General features: G+C 43.1%; 1 protein-coding gene across 1 annotated transcript in view; it reads left to right on the top strand.

Annotated features, from left to right (window-relative positions):
• Window positions 1-20342, top strand: part of ARHGEF40 (Rho guanine nucleotide exchange factor 40) — an 85995-nt gene that overhangs the window by 55876 nt on the left and 9777 nt on the right. Inside the window, exons 14-18 of the mRNA XM_075276637.1 lie at window positions 8125-8338; window positions 8537-8623; window positions 10557-10781; window positions 11936-12106; window positions 14568-14745. Coding sequence (XP_075132738.1) covers window positions 8125-8338; window positions 8537-8623; window positions 10557-10781; window positions 11936-12106; window positions 14568-14745 — 875 coding nt within the window. The remainder of the gene's footprint in view (window positions 1-8124; window positions 8339-8536; window positions 8624-10556; window positions 10782-11935; window positions 12107-14567; window positions 14746-20342) is intronic.

Below are 20342 nucleotides of genomic sequence, written 5' to 3'. Positions count from 1 at the left end.
AAGCACCTTTATTCTTTTAAGAGACAATATTGAAATCTTAGAACCCAGAGGCCCTAAGGCAGGGGTGCCCAATACGTCAATCGCGATCTACTGCCAGTGTCCAGAGATAACTCTCAGCCTGCGCTGTGAACAAACACACACCAGGGATCCCTGGGCGGCCACAGAACGCCGCTGTCTCCTGCTCTCACGATCCGCCAGGCCCTGCCCACATGCCCTGCCCCGCCCACAGACACACCCGCCCCACCCACAGGCCCGGCCCCGCCCTAGTAGATCTTTTGCCTAGGTCAGCTAATAAAGTAGCTCACACGCTGAAAAAGTGTGAGCAGCCCTGCCCTATGGTAATGTTTTGAGGTATGTGGTGTCCACAATGACTATGTAAGCTCCTTTGTAGACTCCAGAACCACAGTCCTGGTATTCAGTCCTTACAAGGTGTGACCAAAGTAGTGGAGAATGAAGTTCACCTATGCCGCCTACATTTTCAGGTAGCAGTAGGCATTCACAGTTAAACTGCGTACTGCTTGAGTAATACTTGATCTGTTTAAGATCTGTTCGTGCTTTTGGCTTGAACATTTTGTTATTGTGGTACGAAACAGTGAAAGACAGCAAAGGGTGAAGGAAAGCATGGGTTCGTGTCATTGTCAAACGTGTCTTACTGTGTAATGTTGGGCATCATTCGTTCAGCTTAGTAATAAACAGCCTTTTATTTTCTATATTAGAGTTAAACAGCAGTTGTGAATGTGATAGCGGTCCTTAGAACACATTATGTTAGATGATGCCAAAGAATACTGCAAACTGATGCATAGACTAGATAAAAGACTGTCATATAAAGGATGGCCTTGGCAGATATTCGCATACAGAGCTGTGCAATGTATGAGGAGGCTTGTATCTGTACTATTTTAAAGAAACAAAAATAGATTTTAGCTTGATTTACAGCCACAGGTGCGTCATTGCTTAAAGAGGACCTTTCACCACTTGGGGCACATACAGTTTTATATACCGCTAGAAAGCCGACAGTGCGCTGAATTCACACAGGGTTTTTCGGTCCGGAAACTGAGGCAGAGGCCGCCTCAGTTTCTGGACCAAAAAACGGGCAGCTGTGACTCGATACCAGTGCAGTGCATCAGCATCCAGTTGTGCACTCTGCTCCGGATTAGGCCCAATGAATGGGCCTAGGAGGAAGTGTCGCTTCTATTTTCCGGGAGCCGGAACAAACGATGGCCTCCGTGTCAAATTCCGGTCCAAAATACCCCATCTGAACTCGGCCTTAGGCTGAGTTCACACGAAGTAATTTGGTGAGGAATCCGCCTCAAAATCAGACTCCGAAAAAAGCCTCCCAATCTATTGGGAGGCTTTTTTTGGAGGCTGGTTTTGAGGTGGATTCCTCACCAAAAAACTCAGTGTGAACTCAGCCTAAGGGTCCATTCACACGGAGGAAAATGGTGAGGAATTCCACACCAAATTCTTCATCATTTTCCTCCGTGTGAATGGACCCTTATGTTTTTCGGTGTCTTGTTTTGATCACTGCATCCTATTCAAAACAATAGGAGGGAGAATCAATGCAGAATCTGTGATTGCAACTTAATAGTGACCCCCCCCCATAGGTAATAGTCTCCCACATAAGTAATAATATTACTTACATTGGGGCACTATCTTCCAAAGTGGAGGCTAAATTGTGCAGGTAGCTATTACCTATGAGAGGCACTATTTCATTACTGGAGGCACTGTTACCTTGTGGGAGACAGAGACTGTGGGCTTTAGGTTATTGAATTGGGCCACCAATGGTCTAAAGAAGGTAATAAATGCCAAATGGGGAGAAGATTCTGTGCCACTGCGTTGTCCTTTTGTCACTTATTGCCTCTTTAGTGTCCTTCTGTTCAGTGCCCCCATGATGTCCTTAGGCCATATAATGCACCGTTAGGCTGAGGCCCCACAGGCCATATCCGCAGCACTAAAGCGCTGCGGGAAGAACCGCTGCGTGAACGCATTGCGGTTCTTTTCGCAGCGCTTTTAAGAGAAAGTTCACAGAGTTTTCCTCTGCAGACTTTCTCTTAACATTATATCTGTGGGAAAGCTGCCGGCGTTTCCGTAGACATAATTGACTTGCTGTGATTTGCAAAGCTGCAACAGCAGTGTGTCTGTGCTGCAATCTTTTCCGCAAAGTGGGGATGGGATTCGCATGAATCCCATCCACTTTGCCAGCACTGTACAACGTCTCCGCTGCGGGCAAATTGCAGTGTTTCCAGTCCGTGGGGCCCCGGCCTTAGGGTGCATGCACACGATGTAACGCGGCACTGATTCTTGCACGATCATTCGTGTAAGGATCAGCGCTGCAAAACAGAATCTCATTGACTTCAATGGGTTCTGTTTAGCACGCGTAACACATTGAAATTAATGGGTTAAAAAGCCTCCCATTGATTTCAATGTGTTACGCGCACTAAACGGAACCCATTGAAGTCAATTTGATTCTGTTTTGCAGCGCTGATCCTTACACGAATGATCGTGCAAGAATCAGTGCCGCGTTACATCGTGTGCATGCACCCTAAGGCTAAGGCACCATGTAGCATCCCAAAGCAAAAAAAACTCTGCAGGAAAAACTACGCTTTTCACAGAAATCTCTGCAGACTGCTTCCATTATACCTATTCCAATAGGTATAATGGAATGGCAAAAATGTTCAAACAATACTGTATTAGTATACTTTAAAAAATACTAATTTCCAGAGTACTAAAAATGTGAAGTGTTTAAAAGTGTCTATTATGAAGGTAGATATAGTTTAAAGAGAACCCAAATTCTCTTGCCATTAGGTATTGGAATTAGTGTTGGAAATTATATAGGTTCCCTTTGGATTTAGTACTGTCTGATCTTCAGACAAATTTCACCTGATGTCCTCCCCTTTATGTGAATGGCAGTAGATTTCACTATATGAATTTGTCATAATGCCTCCAGATTATGTCTGACAGATGACAGCTGAGTACTTTAATAATACTGTAATAGTGTGGACATACCCTAATGCTGTTCACGGTGCATGGTACAAACGTTCTCTGATCCTGTCAAAAATATAATTTTGTTTGTCTTATGAATGAATTGACATAGCTACAGTGAACACTGACACAGTGTATGTAACATAGTATCTTTGTCTGTAACTCACAATAATATTAAAAACCAATAAACAGGATTGGGCTCCACTTGTGCACTTATATTCCACAGACCATCATTTACCATCTAAGGGGGCATTCACACGGAGTAACGCCGGGCATGTATAACAGCCGTACACGCCGGCATTACAGCAGACTGCCGAATACTTCCCATTCACTTCAATGGGAGCGCTCTTAAACGCCGCTGTTACGAGCGCTCCCATTGAAGTGAATGGGAAGTGTTCGGCAGTCGGCCGTAACGCCGGCGTGTACGGCTGTGATACACGCCCGGCGTTACTCCGTGTGAATGCCCCCTAAGGCTGAGGCCCCACGTTGCAGAAAAGCAGTTTTTTGTTGCAGATTTTGTTGCGGTTTTTTGAGCCAAAGCCAGCAGTGGATTGAGCATAAGGGATAAGTATAAGAACTTCCTATATATTTCCCATTCCTTTTGTAGCCACTCCTGACTTTTGCTCAAAAACCGCAACAAAATTTGCAACAAAAAAAGCAGCGTTTCCGCAACATGGGGCTTGAGCCTAAGAGTCCCTTTTAGTCTAAGGCCCCACAGGCTGTATCCGCAGCACTAAAGCGCTGCGGGAAGAACCGCTGCGTGAACGCATTGCGGTTCTTTCCGCAGCGCTTTTAAGAGAAAGTTCACAGAGTTTTCCTCTGCGAATTTTGTCTTAACATTATGTCTACGGGAAAGCCGTTGGCGTTTCCGTAGATAGAATTGACATGCTGCGATTCGCATGAATCCCATCCACTGTGCCTGCACTGTACAACACCGCGATTTTTCCCGCAGCCTAAGGTCGGTATAAATTTGCCAGGTGTTTTAAAATAAAGAAACAAAAACTGCATCTAACACAGTTTATGCCTTTTCAGTGGGACTATGAAGCATACGTTAGTTATAGAACAACCATATACACACATTGAGAAACTATACAGAAAATTCTAGCTAACACTGTAAACTGTATTTTGGCAGTCAGCCATTGCTGGAAGATGTGCATGTTTTTGTTCCATAATGAAATATTCAGGCATTGTGTTTTCATGGTAGAAATGAGCTGCTAAATATACAAATGCCTGCTCATATCAGTAAGAACTGTGGCCATGCAAACAGAATTATATGTGGATTTTACCCTTCACAAATACAGTGGGCAAAATCCAGAAGAAATCCATAATGAACATGCTGCACACATTTTTCTTTTTACCTCCTACAGAGGTAAAAGAGGTTTTCTAAAATTCTCATCAGTTGCATTGAAGATTGATAGTTTAGAAACAGAACCAAACAGTTTTCATTGTGTGAATGTGGCCAGTGGCGTAACTAGGAATGGCGGGGCCCTGTGGTGAACTTTTGATGTGGCCCCCCCTTTCCTGACCGACACCGATGACCTTGACCGACCAACCCCCCACCGCGTTCCTGCGCACTCTATTATGCCCCATAGTGGCCCCTGTACACAGTATTATGCCCCATAGTGGCCCCTGCACACAGTATTATGTCCCATAGTGGCCCCCGTACACACTATTATGCCCCATAGTGGCCCCTGCACACAGTATTATGTACCATAGTGGCCCCTGCACACAGTATTATGCCCCATAGTGGCTCCAGTACACAGTATTATGCCCCATAGTGGCCCCTGCACACAGTATTATGTACCATAGTGGCACCTGCACACAGTATTATGCCCCATAGTGGCCCCTGAACACAGTATTATGTACCATAGTGGCCCCTGCACACAGTATTATGTCCCATAGTGGCACCTGTACACAGTATTATGTCCCTTAATGGCCCCTGCACACAGTATTATGTCCCATAGTGGCACCTGTACACAGTATTATGCCCCATAGTGGCCCCTGCACACAGTATTATGCCCCATAGTGGCCCCTGCACACAGTATTATGTCCCATAGTGGCCCCTGAACACAGTATTATGCCCCATAGTGGCCCCTGCACACAGTATTATGCCCCATAATGAACACCCATGAACAATTATTATACTCTGGGGTCATTTCAGATCCCAAAGGATAATAATTGGAGACCCAGGGGGATACAAACATAAAAAAAACACTGTTACTTAACTATCTCCGGCTCCCCTGCAGTCCTCTGTGGTGTTGGCAATCTTTAATGACGTATGGACATCACATGACCCTGGACGCAGGTCCCGGTCATGTGACGTCAGACAACTAGGCCCGATGCCTGTACAGAGCGTGGAGAGGTAAGTAACAGTGTTTATCTTGTCCTCTTACCTCTCCCCGGCCTCCCTGAGTATAATAGTTCTTGTGGAGCCCGCAGCATCACGGGTAACTCCAGCCGGTAATGGACTATTAAGACAAAAAAACCTGCAGGGGTAGCAGCTGTCGCCGGCCCCCTAATGTTCCGGGCCCTGTGGCAGCCGCTACCCCTGCTACTCCGGTAGTTACGCCACTGTACTCACACATATACATTTATATACATTCATATACCATATATGTTATATATACTTATATGAATGTATGAATACTATATATACTCAATATATACATACACTCACACATACACATTATTATAGTATACTGTATATATAAGATACATACTTTACACAAATATACACATACTAGCTGGTACCCGCGACTTCGTCTGCGGTGATTGTAGAAGTGGGTAAATACAGGGTGAGGTAAGGTTTTAGTAGTGTGCTAAAGCTATGAGATAAGAAATGTACTGTTGTATCTTGATTTTGTTGTAATTTAGAGAACACATGAGACGTTTGTGTTGAATGTAATTTTTATTACAGCTGTTAGAGGGGTTTGTTAAAAACTGTACATAGTGTCTTTGGGACAGAGGTATTAAGTTAATATACTGCGATATACGATATTGTATGATTTGTTATTTCCCGCCAGTACATGTAAGTTTTGGGCACAGGATACTCGTGAGCAAGCTCCAGCGAAACTGCCGGCATGCGCCGTACTATTAAGGGGGGTATGCCAGGAAGACTACACAAAGAGGGGACATGACGGCGTGTTGTTAAGTGTGCAAGGGTGTCCGGCTCCGGGGTACCTGCCACAGCGAAGCGGCCGGCATGCGCCGTACTACAACGGCGTATGTCGGCCTAGACTACAGTGCGTGCATTCACTGTGGCGGGCGTCCGGCTTCTCATTGGTAGCAGTGAAATAACAGGCGGCTATGGCGGGCGCTTGCCATAGCCACACCGGCGGCCTAGGCCGTAGTCGTACGGCATATGTGGGGATGGGGTGCAGTAATGTTTTAAGGCACTGTGATGTGTTTCTGGGAGCAATACATGTAGAAGGCAGTAAGGGAGATTGGTGACATTGTTATGGAGCGTAAGCTGTTCGTGCTGTGTGGAAGGATACAGCAGAATATAGAGGGCCGAAGTAGAGGCAATGTAAGCATGGTATTGCAACTTACCAGTGTCGTTGGCGTGCAGAGGTAGAGAAGCTGGATGGATCGTGAAGACGGGAACAGCAGTGAGGTGAGGGTGCCGTCGGGGAGTGTGGCAGGCCGGCTAGAGTAGTTCGGGTGCTGATGCCTACGGTGGAGGGGCAAAATGGTGGCGTGCTGGAAAGATGGTCGGGAGGTGGCTAACATGCGCATGCTCCTGCCAGTGAAGTGGCTGTGTGGGCGGGATCGCGGATCGTCAGACCAGTGGGGGTCGGCAAAGATGGCTGCCTCGGAGTGTTGAAGAGATAGGCTCCTGGAATATCGTTAAGGTGAGGGTGAAAGCAGTAAAGTATGTGTAAATGTGAGTGTGTGCTGTTAGGGGCTAGGCTGTAGGGGGTAATATGAATTTTGTGGCTTGCTATGGTGCAAAGTGTGTGAGATAGCAGAGGTAGTGGTGTGAGTTTGGGTTTTGTGGAGGTCCTGGGAAAAACGTATGTGCGCAATTGTGACGAAAAGTAGCCTATTGCGCAATGGGGTGTAGTGACTATGTTTGTGGAAAATTTCAGCCAAATCGGTGGAGCGCGTTTTGTGTGATTGACTAACAAACATCCGAAAAGCCAATGCCACAAACATCCAAACTCACAAACTTTCACATTTATAATATTAATAGGATTTACATATTAAACATACATATTTTGCCAAAAGTATATACTCACATATTCCAGCAGTGAAGTATCGCAGCAAACTGCTCCTGTCTTCCCCACACGCTCCGATGTGAGAGACGACTCACTGTGAGAAGGAGGGGGAGGGAGGAAGTCCAGGCAGCAGGGATGAGACTTCATAGGAAAGCAGCTATAGCTGGTGCAGATAAGTGAATGGATTACAAGCAGCCATTAGCTGATGCTGAAGCTGCACATGGTGTCCTCTGGTATGTACTTTCCCTATATATCGGGAGGACACCATGTACAGCATCAGCTAATGAGGGCCCATGTGTGTTGAGGCAAATACATTGGTCAGGTAACCGATCGGCCCCTGACCAATGCATCTGCTTTGGCAAAATGAGGACTTAGCAGTCGGGGTCCGACCTTGACCTTGCGCAGGGGTAGCGGCTGTCGCCGGGCCCATAATGTCCCGGGCCCTGTGGAAGCCGCTACCCCGGTAGTTACGCCACTGAATGTGGCCTATTGGGAATATTATAGTAAGCCCTAACGGTATAGAAAGAATATTGTTTGTGCCATATTTAATGGATAGCTTTCCAGTGAAAGGAAAATGAATTTTTTTGCTAGTCTTTATTTCAGTTGTATATGGCATTGTGCAGTAGCATACCAATACTTTCCAATTGGTGCTCACCTTGTATGGGGTTATGACTGAGCATGGTACCTTGTGTATATATAAACTGGAGTACCTCAGAGTAATATATTTATCTACATAAATGTCATGTAGAGACTGAATTGTATTATTATTTTTTTTTTTTTGCATTCTGTTTTATACTGCAGAAAAATACCATGTTGTGCTACCATTTTATTAGTTTGACTCTTAACATGGCAATGTTTTTTATAATATTCCACCTTATTCTATTACACGTGTCTTTGCCTTAATTGTTTCTCTCTCCATTGTTCATAGGTCTCCTCAGCGCTTACTATTAGATCTCCTGTGCTCTGAGCGAAGTTACGTGCAGTCTTTGCGCCGATCTCTGGAAGTTAGAGGGTCATGTCCAGCTGGCCTGGCACTGAGAGGCAGCTTGGAGCAGCTTCTTAATTTCCACACTCATTTCCTGAGAGACCTCCAGAATTGTGTGTCTCATCCCCTGACTGTCTCTTACTGCTTCCTGCAGCATGTGAGTACAAGCCCTGTTGACCCTTGTCTGTTTCTTCCTGGCAGCTGCTCTGAGTCACACAATTCGTCTGTGTTTGATACATCCATGCTATCATTTGTCTGTTCAATGTGACATTAACACATACATCTATTCACAAGTAGTTAGATATGTGGAGTGTTTTCTTATAACTTATGTCTCATCTATTCATTTATCCTTTAGGCAGATCAGTTACGTTTGTATTCTCTGTATGTGAAAAACAGGCAGAAAGTAGAGCTGTTCCTTCCATCCCCTAGTGGGAGTTTAAAGGTAAGTGATGAGGAAACTTAAAGACCTTTTACATGGGCTGATAGCAAAATCTTAATGCATCACTACACCCATGGCTGGCTCCAGGCTTGTGAGGGCCTTTGGGCAACAGAGCCACAGTGAGCCCCTTTTGGAGCAACTCATGTACAATCACAGCAAAAAGTAACCAAAATTGTGTTTATTTTTGCTGAGGTAGACCTACTGGAGTGGACTGTAATAGAGTTCATTCCATATAAGTAGATAAAACCTGTTAAGAAGTTGGTAAGTAAAGAGGAATTTGAGCTGGACATTTTAATAATAGAAGCCCTTTAAGGAGTATTTTGGGACTAGATTGTCTATCCTTAGGGTACGTGATTGATATCAGAATGGTGGGTGTCTGACAATCAGTAACCCCAATACACCAATCGGCTGATTTAAAGAGGAACTTTCATGTCCTCCCGCACAAGCAGTTTTATATACCGCTAGAAAGCAGACAGTATGCTGAATTCATTGCATTGTCGGCTTTCCAATTATGTGTCCCAGGGCAAGAGATATCGGTACCGTTATTGATCTCTTCAATGTCAGAAGGGCGTTCCTGACAGTCTAGCTGGGCTGTGAGAAACTCCCCTCCTGACAGTACTCATCATAGCTCTGTACTGTCAGAGGGGGTGTTCTTTACCACCCAGCCATGACGCTAAGATGTGAAGAATGCCCTCCACCCCCAGTACCAGTCTATGGAGTACAATCGGGGGGCATTCTTCACAGCTTAGTGTCATGGCTGGGCAGTAAGGAACTCTGACAGTACAGCACTATGGACAGCACTGTTAGGAGGGGCATTCCTCACAGCCCAGCTAGACTGTCAGGTACGCCCTTCTGACAGTGAGCTGAGTTTGTTGCCATTATAACTGCACCAATATCTCCAGCCCCGGGGCACATAACGGGAAAGTTGACAGTGCGCTAAATTTTGACTTTCTAGGAGTATATAAAACCGCATGTCCCCGAAGACATGAAAGGTCCCCTTTAAAGAGCCAGGCCCCTTCTTCATCCTATACATACAAGGAATAGAATAATACATAATGTAGTGGCTTTGTTTGATATAACAGCTCAGTCCCACTTGAATGCAGTTGAGGTACAGAAGGATCATGTGACTGATTAATTTTTTAATGATTGGGACTAGGACCCCTACTTAACTAATGATGATCTATGATGAATCAGCATTTTAAAACCATATTTTAAACCTTACAATACACTATATTTACTGGAAAGATGATAAATCCATAAAATATTTATGTAGAAAGCTTTGAATATACATTACATGAAAGGAATTGTAGAATACTATTGAATTTAACAATAAGGTACAAATTTCAGGTTTCCTGATTGTACCAGAGTAGTGACAGAGTCTGATGGAGTATTTATTTCCATGACCTTATATACCGTACACTGAACTGGAATGCAGTGGAATCATTGATATTTTTGCTCATGGTTGTCGATCTTGTTTTATCAACTAGTAGAGAGACACAGCAAACAGTGTTAGGCCTTGGATACAGCAGAAGCTGCCTCCATATTGGATTTTAACATGTCCAATCCATTTTTGCCACCTGGAAACCACTACAAAATCTGATAATCTGAAATACTGATATAATCACTCTAGATGGTCAAAACAATTGCAGATATTCAGGAATGCTAAAATCTGTGCTCATAGGATTCTTAGGTATAAATGCAGGCCTTTTCATGGTCTGCCGATAGTGCTGCGTGACTACAATTACTATTATATTGCAGTATTGAGTAATCAACACTTGTACACATACTTCATTTATTTTTTTTTCAAGACTCGTAGCAAACATTGAAGCCTGTAGAGGCACCTACAGTGTCTATGAGATAAATGGTTGCCCACTAAATACTTGTTAAATTTACATTCTCTAAAAATATAAATGTATTTGGAAATTTGCTTTGTCAGGGAAAGAAGAGGGACCAGAAGGAAGAGGAGGAGTCAAGGGGTATTTTGCAGAGACCACTTGAGCAATTGGACCAGTATCAGCGCTTTCTTGGAGACATGATGCAAGAGTGTGATCATGATACTGAACAAGAACGACAGTCTCTACATGCTGCTCGAGAACTTGTTGGATCTCTGGTACTCCATGGAAAAAATCTACTAGCTGCTGAAGCCATTCGTGGATTTGAGGTAAAAATCTAGGACATCTGATGTATTGTTCAGCAAAATACAAGGCTTTTTCATAAACACAAGAGCCCTACTTGGAAAGGTGCCTGCTCCACATGGTCACTGCTGTATTATTGTTCATGCAGCGGTAGTTGGCCATGCATGTACTGACTTCTTCAATAACAACACATTGGTGCTTTTCTAATAATATAGTTTAGAACATGTTCAGTATTTATTTGCAAGGGCAAGTGAATTTATTAATCTGAGGTAACTGTGGTGCTCATTCTCTGCTTGAAGACTACTGAAATAGACAGTTAGTACTATAATAAAAATACAGAGGAATAAAACTACCCAAGAAAAGAAACATAACTATTATCGCCTCCTATAAACTATCCGGTACTCGATAATTAACTATGCAATTTCTTTTTTTTTTTAGTAGATTATTTTTATTGAAATTTTTAAAGAAATATATAAAATAAAAACAATAATCAAAATCAATCTCCCTAGTTCCCACCACCCCCCAACCCTATCCACAGAAATAATCCTAATCACATCTCTGTATGAGTCAGCAGCATATAACACTCAGTCGTGTGCATGAGGTCTTAGTATTGAAAGTTTGGGATTACCTGTAACTGAATAATCTCCAATTCTTCAGTCAGAGACTGTGATCCCGCCAAGAGAAGAGCCAGTTATGACCAATTGATCTGTAAGCCTGACAGACACCTAAAGTCAGAGATAAGAGATACCACCTGACTACAATAGCTTATTGTCCGTGTAAAGAGCTATTTTTTTCGTGTAAGGTTCCATTCCATATTGAAAGCTCTGAATCTCCTAAGCTCTCTGCACTGCTGCTTCCAGGGGTACCCTATTTTCCAAACTAATGGAGCCTTTAGATCCCCTGTTGTTCTGCTACCCCCCAGGCCTCCTGATGTCACCCTTTTTATAGTTACTTATGGAGATTTGCATACGCTACTTCGTCTTTCTGCTGATCATCTGTTTAACCCGTTTATGCCTAGAGTTCCATTATTGGAATGGCAGCCTCATAGCACACAACTCAAAAATTTCAACCTCTGGCATAAATGGGTTAATCATTGGACAAAGTGCCGTAAACATTTAGCTTTCTGTCTGCTAGATTACCGGTATACAATTTATCTTGGTCTCATTGTGTTCATACTTAGGTGGATGAAAAGGAACATGGTCGGCTTCTTCTTAAGGATGTATTTACTGTGTTATCTGGAAGAAAGAAGTCCTTTCGGCATGTATTCTTATTCCAGAAACTTCTGCTTCTTAGTAAACTGAAGACGGCAGAGGGAGGTCTTGAGACATATGGTTTCAAACAAGCATTTAAGGTAAGACATCTGAAACTAAAAGAGAAGAAAACAAAGTAAGTAGCAGAAAACAGTGTTAATATATGTTTCTCAACTTAGAAGAACACTATATCTTGATTTATGGTGTGTTATACACACCACGGAATGTAACCATTGTGGTCACAGATAGAGATGGCCAGGGCTCCATAGCATCATGACAGTGGTTTAGGTCCCTTATTTTCAGTGACAGATAATGTTAATGGTACAGAATACGAAGGCATTGTGGAAAATTGTATGCTTCCTCCTTTATATTCAATAGTTTGTGGAAGGTCCATTACTGTACTAGAATAGTTGTGCTCTATGCCCAAAGAAAGGTCCGTGCACACCTGGTGTGATATAATAGGCGTTGAGGAATTAGAGTGGCTTTCACCTAGCCCTGAGCTTTTGGATGAATTGGAAGTTTGACTAAAACCAGATCTTCTCCTCCAACATCAGTGCTGCCTGACTTGACAAGTGCTCTTGTGGCTGATTGGACACAACTTCCCACAGATACACTCCAAAATCTTGTGGAAAGTCTCCAAAGAATGGAAGCTGTGTTAGTTGCAAAAGGGGGCCCATCTCTAGAGTAAAGCCTATGAATTTGAAAAGGGTTGCAAGCTCAGATAGATTGTCAAGTGTCCATGTATTTTTGGCTATATATTGTGTATTTCAGGCATGTCAAACTCAGGGTACCCCGAGGGCCACATGAGTAACAAGAGGTTGTTGCGAGGGCCACACATAGCAGCTAATGGCTAGGGCCTAGGGGACTGATCACTAATACCATGCATCACAAAAATCCGGCATTTCTATTGCAGGCTACATAGAGTAGCCTACAATAGAAAGTATAGAATGACAGGCTGGAGCCTCACAAGGCTCCCGGCTGCCATAAAAATGCACGCAGGCCCCGAATCATGCTCCGGGTGCCTGCGATTGCTGGTAAAATGGTACCTCAGTTAAAGCTGGCAGACACCATTATTGTGAAGGGGGAGGTGCTGGGGGAGGGGGTGCTGGGGGAGGGGGGCTTCTGGATGTCTGGCCCTTCCTTGGGCCTGAGGACTGTTTTTTTCCCACCCACTTGCAATTCTTGCACTTGGGGGTTAATAGGAGCACTACAGACTGTAATGCTCCAATTAACCCCCAAGTGAAAGAATTACAAGGTGGGTGGGAAATAAAACAGTCCTCAAGCCCAAGGAAGGGCCAGACAGACATCAAAAAGCCCCCCTCCCCCAGCACCCCCTCCCCCAGTACCCCAACCCTTCCCCAGCACTACAACCCCCCCCCCCCCCATCATCATAAATCTAGTATTTATCCCCCTCCGTAGGATAGGGGTTAAATACTTGAAAAATCACAATTTCTTCTGCAGAAGCTTACCTGCTTCTGCTCTTCAGCCTGCGCAGCGGTCTTGTGAGACCGTGTAGGATGCAGGCACACGTCGGGTGCGGGCCTGATTACGTGGCCACGTCACCTGGCGTGTGGGGAGGAGGGGGCGGAGCGGAGCAGACAGGGAGACCTGCTCTCTGCGAAGGTTGAGGGGCGGCCGCTGGAGCAGCGCTGCGTCCAGCAGGGCCGCCCCAATCCACTGCTCACTTTCCTTGTACATCTGCGGCCTGCACAAAAGTCTCAAATTTTGTCTCTAAAGTTTAGGGACAAAGTTTGACACTTTTGTGCGGGCCGCAGATGTGCCTGTAAAGGGCCGCATACGACCCGCGGGCCGCATGTTTGACATGCCTGGTGTATGTATATATCATGCTTACCAACCCTTTCAAAATCATGGGTGTCCTCCTGAAAAATTGGGCAAATCTCCTGAGCTCTGGAGAATGCTTTCACATCTGCTGAGCTCTCTCACATTTTACAAGTGACGTGGGAACTTTAGGGTCAGTGCACCAGAGTTCTATTGGGAGACTTTTTTTGGAGGCTGATTTTGAGGCGGATTCAGCGTCAAATCAGCACCAAAAAACTGTGTGTGCACTGACCCTTATATACCTGTCATGTCACGAATAAAGATTCTGGCCAGCATATTGCTTGTCAACGTAACAAAAAAGGGGGGTGATATGTACAAAAAGTGGACATGTCAGGTCCCAAAGGCAACAGGCCATGTTGGTAGAGGTGTATCTTCATCTTCTCTGTTTTCCCAGAGCTCAGGAGACACTCATGTAGGAGGGATGGAGAAAATGATATCACACAGGCATCCAAGTAGATCATTACCAGCTTGATGTGGGACAGCTATATTTGCTATATTCAATAAGAGAGTTTAAAGAGATATAAGAATTGATCAGAGGCCATGTTGCAACCTTTGAGTTTAACCATGTTTTTTTTTTTAACATAAATCAAAAGAGAGCTTTTTAAATTTAAGTTAAGAACCATTCAAGATAAGAACCATATATATTACAGAAATTGCTGAACTCTAATAAAAACAATAGAAAGAAACAATGGTTATAAACTGTATATGTATCTTCTAATTCAGACAGCTGACATGGGTCTCACAGAGAATGCAACAGAGGGAGACACACGAATTGAGCTTTGGTTCCGCCGTCAAAAGTCTCGGGAGACTTTACTTCTGCAAGCAGAAACTTCAAACGTGAAAGAGACTTGGACCAATGAGATTACTAAACTCTTGTGGGATCAAGGAGGTCTATGCAAAGGTAAATTTTGAAAATTTGTTGAACCTCATTCATTTAAGGGATATTCCTAACTTAGGCATTATATACAGTACTATAGATATGCTATAAATGTCTGGTAGATGCAAGTCCCAACTTTGGGGCCTGAATATATCTCCAGAATAGGAGCCCTTTAACACCTGTCTTTCCGGGTGAGGAAACCATTGGTTGTTATGTCCAGGTTGGAAATAGGGAAGCTGGGCGAAATAGCTTGGCTGATTCAGTGAATTCCATATACGTGAATGGAGAGAGCCATGACCAAGCAGACCTCTGCCTCACTTTAGATATGGGTCTGGGACTTGCATTTGTCAGACATAAATGACATTTCTTGTGGATATGCAATGAATGTCTAGGGTATATGAGCATAATTAAAGGAGTTGGCTTCTTTTTATTATACAATTTTCCAATATACTTCCAGTATCAATTCCTTGTGGTTTTCTAGATCTCTGCTTGCTGTCATTCATTCTGCTTACTTCTAGTGGATAAAACTCTGACCATGGTCATGTGATATACGGTCCATAGTCATGTGATATACAGTCCATGGTCATGTGATGGATACACAGGTGCACAGCTCGTTACCAGGCAGATGTCCAATTACTGCGTTTTGACTGAGTTGTGCACCTGTGTTTATCACATGACCATGGACTGTAAATTACATGACCATGGAGTGATTTTATCCACTGGGAGTAAGCAATTGATACAAAAAGAATATTGGAAGACTGTAAAACTTTTTATTATACAAACAATAACATTAGTCTTTCAGTATTGTCTGAAAGTGGCCAACCCCTTTAAGCTCAAAGAGGATTGATCAGCTTTGTGAGCAGCGCCAGATTGAAACAGTAAACATTGATCCTGAACAATCAAGGTCAATTTAAGGGCATGTTCACATGGGTGAAATGAATAGGAATTTGTAAGAATCCGCAGAAAGATTTTGCAGGATGCTTCAGCTTTCTGCTTCAATCTCTGCCTCCTATTGAAAACAATGGGCGCAAGAATCGGGGCCGAATTTGAAACTGATTTTGAGGTGAAATTTGTGTCAAAATCGGCTAGAAATTGCACCATGTGAACAGGTCGAGAAGGATTTGTCCAATCAAGACAATCCTCTGTCTGCTTGCTGGGGCCTCAGCTCATCAACTAACATCTGTTGGTTAAGTTACTAATGCTCATAATGCTCGTATGTTCTGCTGCAGGAGGAAAGCAATTTTCCATGTTATGTAAGTACTTCAAAGCAAAGGTTCTTTTTCCCAGGTGCTCTCTGTTCTAGTTTATAAAAGGAAAGACCCTTAGACAATGCCTTTAAGCACGAGTCCCACGTTGCAACAATGTGTTTATTTTTGGCCACGGTGGCAAAAAAACCCGCCATGCTTTACAGAACTTGTAAAGTGGATGGGATTCTGGTTAACCGGTTAAGGACCAGGCCCAAAAGTATGTTAAAGACCAGGCCTTTTTTTTCAAAACTGACATGTGTCACTTTAAATGGCAATAACTTTGAGACTGTTTAACTTACACAAATGATTTTGAGATTGTTTTTTTCGTAACACATTATACTTCATGTTAGTGGTAAATATTAATCAATATTTTTGTATTTATTTATAAAAAAACTAGGAAATTTGATGGAAATTTGGAAAAAATTGCAATTTTCAAAATGTGAAATTCTCTGCTTTTCAGGCAGATAGTCATACCACCCAAATACATGAATAAATATTATCTCCCATATCTCTGCTTTATATCGGCATCATCTTTTGATTGTCTTTTAGTTTATTTTGGACGTTACAAGGCTTACAAGTGTAACAGCGATTTTCTAGATTTGCAAGAAAATTCTCCAAACCAATTTTTTAGGGACCGCTTCAGTTCTGTAAGGAATTATAAAGGCCTATATAATAGAAACCCCCATAAATCACCCCATTTTAAAAACTACACCCCTCAAATTATTCAAAACAGCATTTGGGATGTTTGTTAACCCTTTAAGTTTTTCATAAGAATAAACATAATATGGAAGTGAAATTTAGACATTTCATTTTTTTTCATTAATACATTCATTTAGACCTAAAATTAACACATTCACAAAGGGTTAAAGGAGAAAATGCATCTCACATTTTGTTATGCAATTTCTCCCGTACACAGAAATACCCCACATGTGGGCGTAAACTGATTTTTGGGTACACGGCAGTGCATGGAAGGGAAGGAGCGACACTGGGTGTGTGAACAGCAGATTTTGCTGGAATAATTTTCAGGCACCATGCCTCATTTGCAGAGCCCCTAGAGTACCAAAACAATGGAAACCCTCCAAAAGTGACCCCATTTTAGAATCTACACCCCTCACAGAATTCATCAAGGGGTATAGTCAGCATTTTGACCCTACAGTTGTTCCACAGATTTTACTAACATTGGGATGTGTAAATGAAAAATTACTAAAATGTCACTTTATCCCCAAAGTTTTAATTTTCACAAGGGGATAAAGGAGTAAAAGCCCCCCACAGTTTGTTAAACAATTTCTCCTGAACACGGCAATACCCCATGTGTGGCCATAATCTGCTGTATGGGAACATGGCGGGGCTCAGAATGGAAGGAGCACTATTTGGCTTTTGGATGGCAGATTTTGCTGGAATAATTTTAGGTGCCATGTCGCATTAGCAGAGCCCCTAGAGTACCAATACAGTGGAAACCCCCTAAAAGTGACCCCATTTGGGAAACTACACCCCCCACAGAACATATCAAAGGGTAGAGTGAGCATTTTGACCCTACAGCTGTTTCACAGATTTTATTAACATTGGGGCATGAAAATGAAAAATTACTTTTTTTCCAATAAACTGTCAATTTAGCCCCAAATTTTTCATTTTCACAAGAGGATAAAGGGGAAAAAGCTCCCTAAAGTTCGTTAAACAATTTCTCCTGAACACGGAAATGCCCCATATGTGGTAATAATCTGCTGTATGGGAACATGGCGGGGCTCAGAATAGAAAGAGCGCTATTTGGCTTTTGAAGGACAGATTTTGCTGGAATATTTTTCAAGTCCCATGTCGCATTTGCAGAGCCCCTAAAATATCAATATAGTGGAAACCCCCTAAAAGTGACCCCATTTTGGAAACTACACCCCTCATAGAATTTGTCTAGGGGTTTGGTGAGCATTTTGGCCTCACAGCTGTTTCACAGATTTTATTAACATTGGGACGTAAAAATGAAAAATTACTTTTTTTTCCACAATGTATCGTCCATTTAGCGCCATATTTTTAATTTTGCAAGTAGTTAAAGAATTAAAAGCCCCCCACAGTTTGTTACAAATTTTCTCCTGAACACGGCAATACCCCATATGTGGCCATAATCTGCTGTATGGGTACATGGTGAGGCTCAGAATGGAAAGAGAGGTATTTGGATTTTGGAGGGCAGATGTGGCTGGAATAGTTTTGAGGGGCCATGTCACATTTGCTGAGCCCCTAAAGTACCAATACAATGGAAACCCCTCAAAAGTGACCCCATTTTAGAAACTACACCTGTCAAGGAATGTATCAAGGGGTATTATCATTTTGTGCCTAAAATGCTTCCAAAAAATGAATGTCCAAAATGAAAATTGAAATTTTGAAAGAAATATGCCATTTCGGTGCCCAATACGTTGCACCCACTTTGTGTTGTCAGAGACCTGCACTCCTAAAACTATTAAGGGGCCATCCCGAGGGGCAAAAAAATATATATGTGGGTGTAAACTGCTGCTTGGGTACACAGCAGGGCTCAGAAGGGAAGGAGCACTGCGCTTTTTAGCTTTTGGGGTACAGATTTAGAGGGACTTTCTGGGGGCCATGTTCCTTTTGGAGAGACCTGGAGGTAACTGTAAACCCCATTTTGTAGGGGCAAGTTTAGGGTCTCTGCAAAAGTGTCATGGCATCCAAAAACCAAACCATCTGTGCTCCAAAAACCCAATAACCCTTCTGTGTCCGTCTGTGCCCTAATATCAGTTTATAACCACTTATGACATTACGTCCGTTATCCCGGGTACACCAGTGTCATACATGTGTCATAAACTGTAGTTTGGGCACACAGCAGGGCGCAGAAGGGAAGGAGCGCTATTTTGGTTTCTGGAGCACAGTTTGGTTTTTGGACGTCACTTTTGCAAAGCCCCTGAATTGTCAATAAAGTGGAATCCGCAGACATGTCACCCTATTTTGGACACTAGCCCACTGATGGGATTTATCAAATGGAGTAGCGAGAATTTTTAACCCCTGAGTGTTGCATTTATTTAGTTTCCAGAAATGAAATCGCAACTGATAATGAGAAGTTAAAAATGAAAAATTTCCAGAGATTCGCCATTTCAGTACCCGATATGTTGTGCCCAACTTATGTCAGCAGAGACACTCCAAAAACTGGTAAGCGGGTGGTATCCCGGGCACAACAGCTTTCAGAGCGTTCATCTCTGATACAAGTCGGACACAACATATTACGCACTGAAATGATGGGTTCCTGGAAAAATGGTCATTTTCACCTCTCACAATCAGCTTCGTATTCATTTATGGATAATAAGTTATAGCAAAACTTGGGGGTTAAAAATGCTGTCTGTACCCCTGGATAAATCCTTCAGGGGTGTAGTTTCCAAAATAGGGTCTCATATCAGGGGATTCCACTTTACTGGCGTTTCAGCTGTGCAAAAGTGTCATGGCATCCAAAAACCAAACCGTCTGCGCTCCAAAAACCCAATAACCCTTCTTCCCTTCTGTGTCTGGCTGTGCCCTAATATCAGTTTATTCCCACACATGACATTACGTCCATTATCCCGGGTACACCAGTGTCATACATGTGGCATACATGTGGCATAAACTGCAGTTTGGGCGCACAGCAGGCCGCAGAAGGGAAGGAGCGCGATGAGGCTTTTGGAGCACAGATTCAGATGTTTGGTATCTGGACGCCATGTCATGTTTGTAGAGCCTGTAAGGTACCAGAAAAGTGGATTCCCCAAAGGAGTGACCCCATTTTGAAAACTGCACCCCTCAAAGAATTTCTCAGGGGGTGTAGTGAGTATTAGTATTGCAGGCGTGACTGCACAGCGGATGGCGAAGAGGGAATATATAAGCTGTGCGGAGAACATTGCAAACACCAAATTCCCTACTATGTCCCAGTAGCTCCTATGATTGGGGGAGTCACTCTGGGGGTCACTTTGGGGGTCACTTCTGGTGTCTGTTCCCTCATAAGCTGTAAATCTGGGGTGTCCCCTGATATTCGCTCACACTGCTTATACATTCCCTTCCTGACGCCGCCAGTTGTATTCTAATAATTTGGCGATTTTGGGGTTTTTTGTCTTCACATTGGTAGATGCTATATTTTCTTTATTCTTTTGGTGACGTGGCCATATAAGGGCTTGTTGTTTGCGGGATGTGATGTATTTTGTAATGACACCATTTTTGGGTGCCTACAACATACTGAATACATTTTATTAACTCTTTCTTGCTGGATTTAAAAAAAAAAAAAAAAAATCAATCCTGGCATTGAGTTGTACCCTTTAAATTTTGCGCCATGCAGCGTACAGTATAAGTAACATGTAGCCTTTATTCTGCGGGTCAGTACGGTTACGGCGATACCTCATTTATAGTATATAT

The sequence above is a fragment of the Leptodactylus fuscus genome, chromosome 1, assembly GCF_031893055.1.
Source record: "Leptodactylus fuscus isolate aLepFus1 chromosome 1, aLepFus1.hap2, whole genome shotgun sequence".
Taxonomy (NCBI): domain Eukaryota; kingdom Metazoa; phylum Chordata; class Amphibia; order Anura; family Leptodactylidae; genus Leptodactylus; species Leptodactylus fuscus.
Note: the sequence above shows the minus strand (reverse complement) of the source record. Positions and strands in the feature narration are given on the sequence as shown.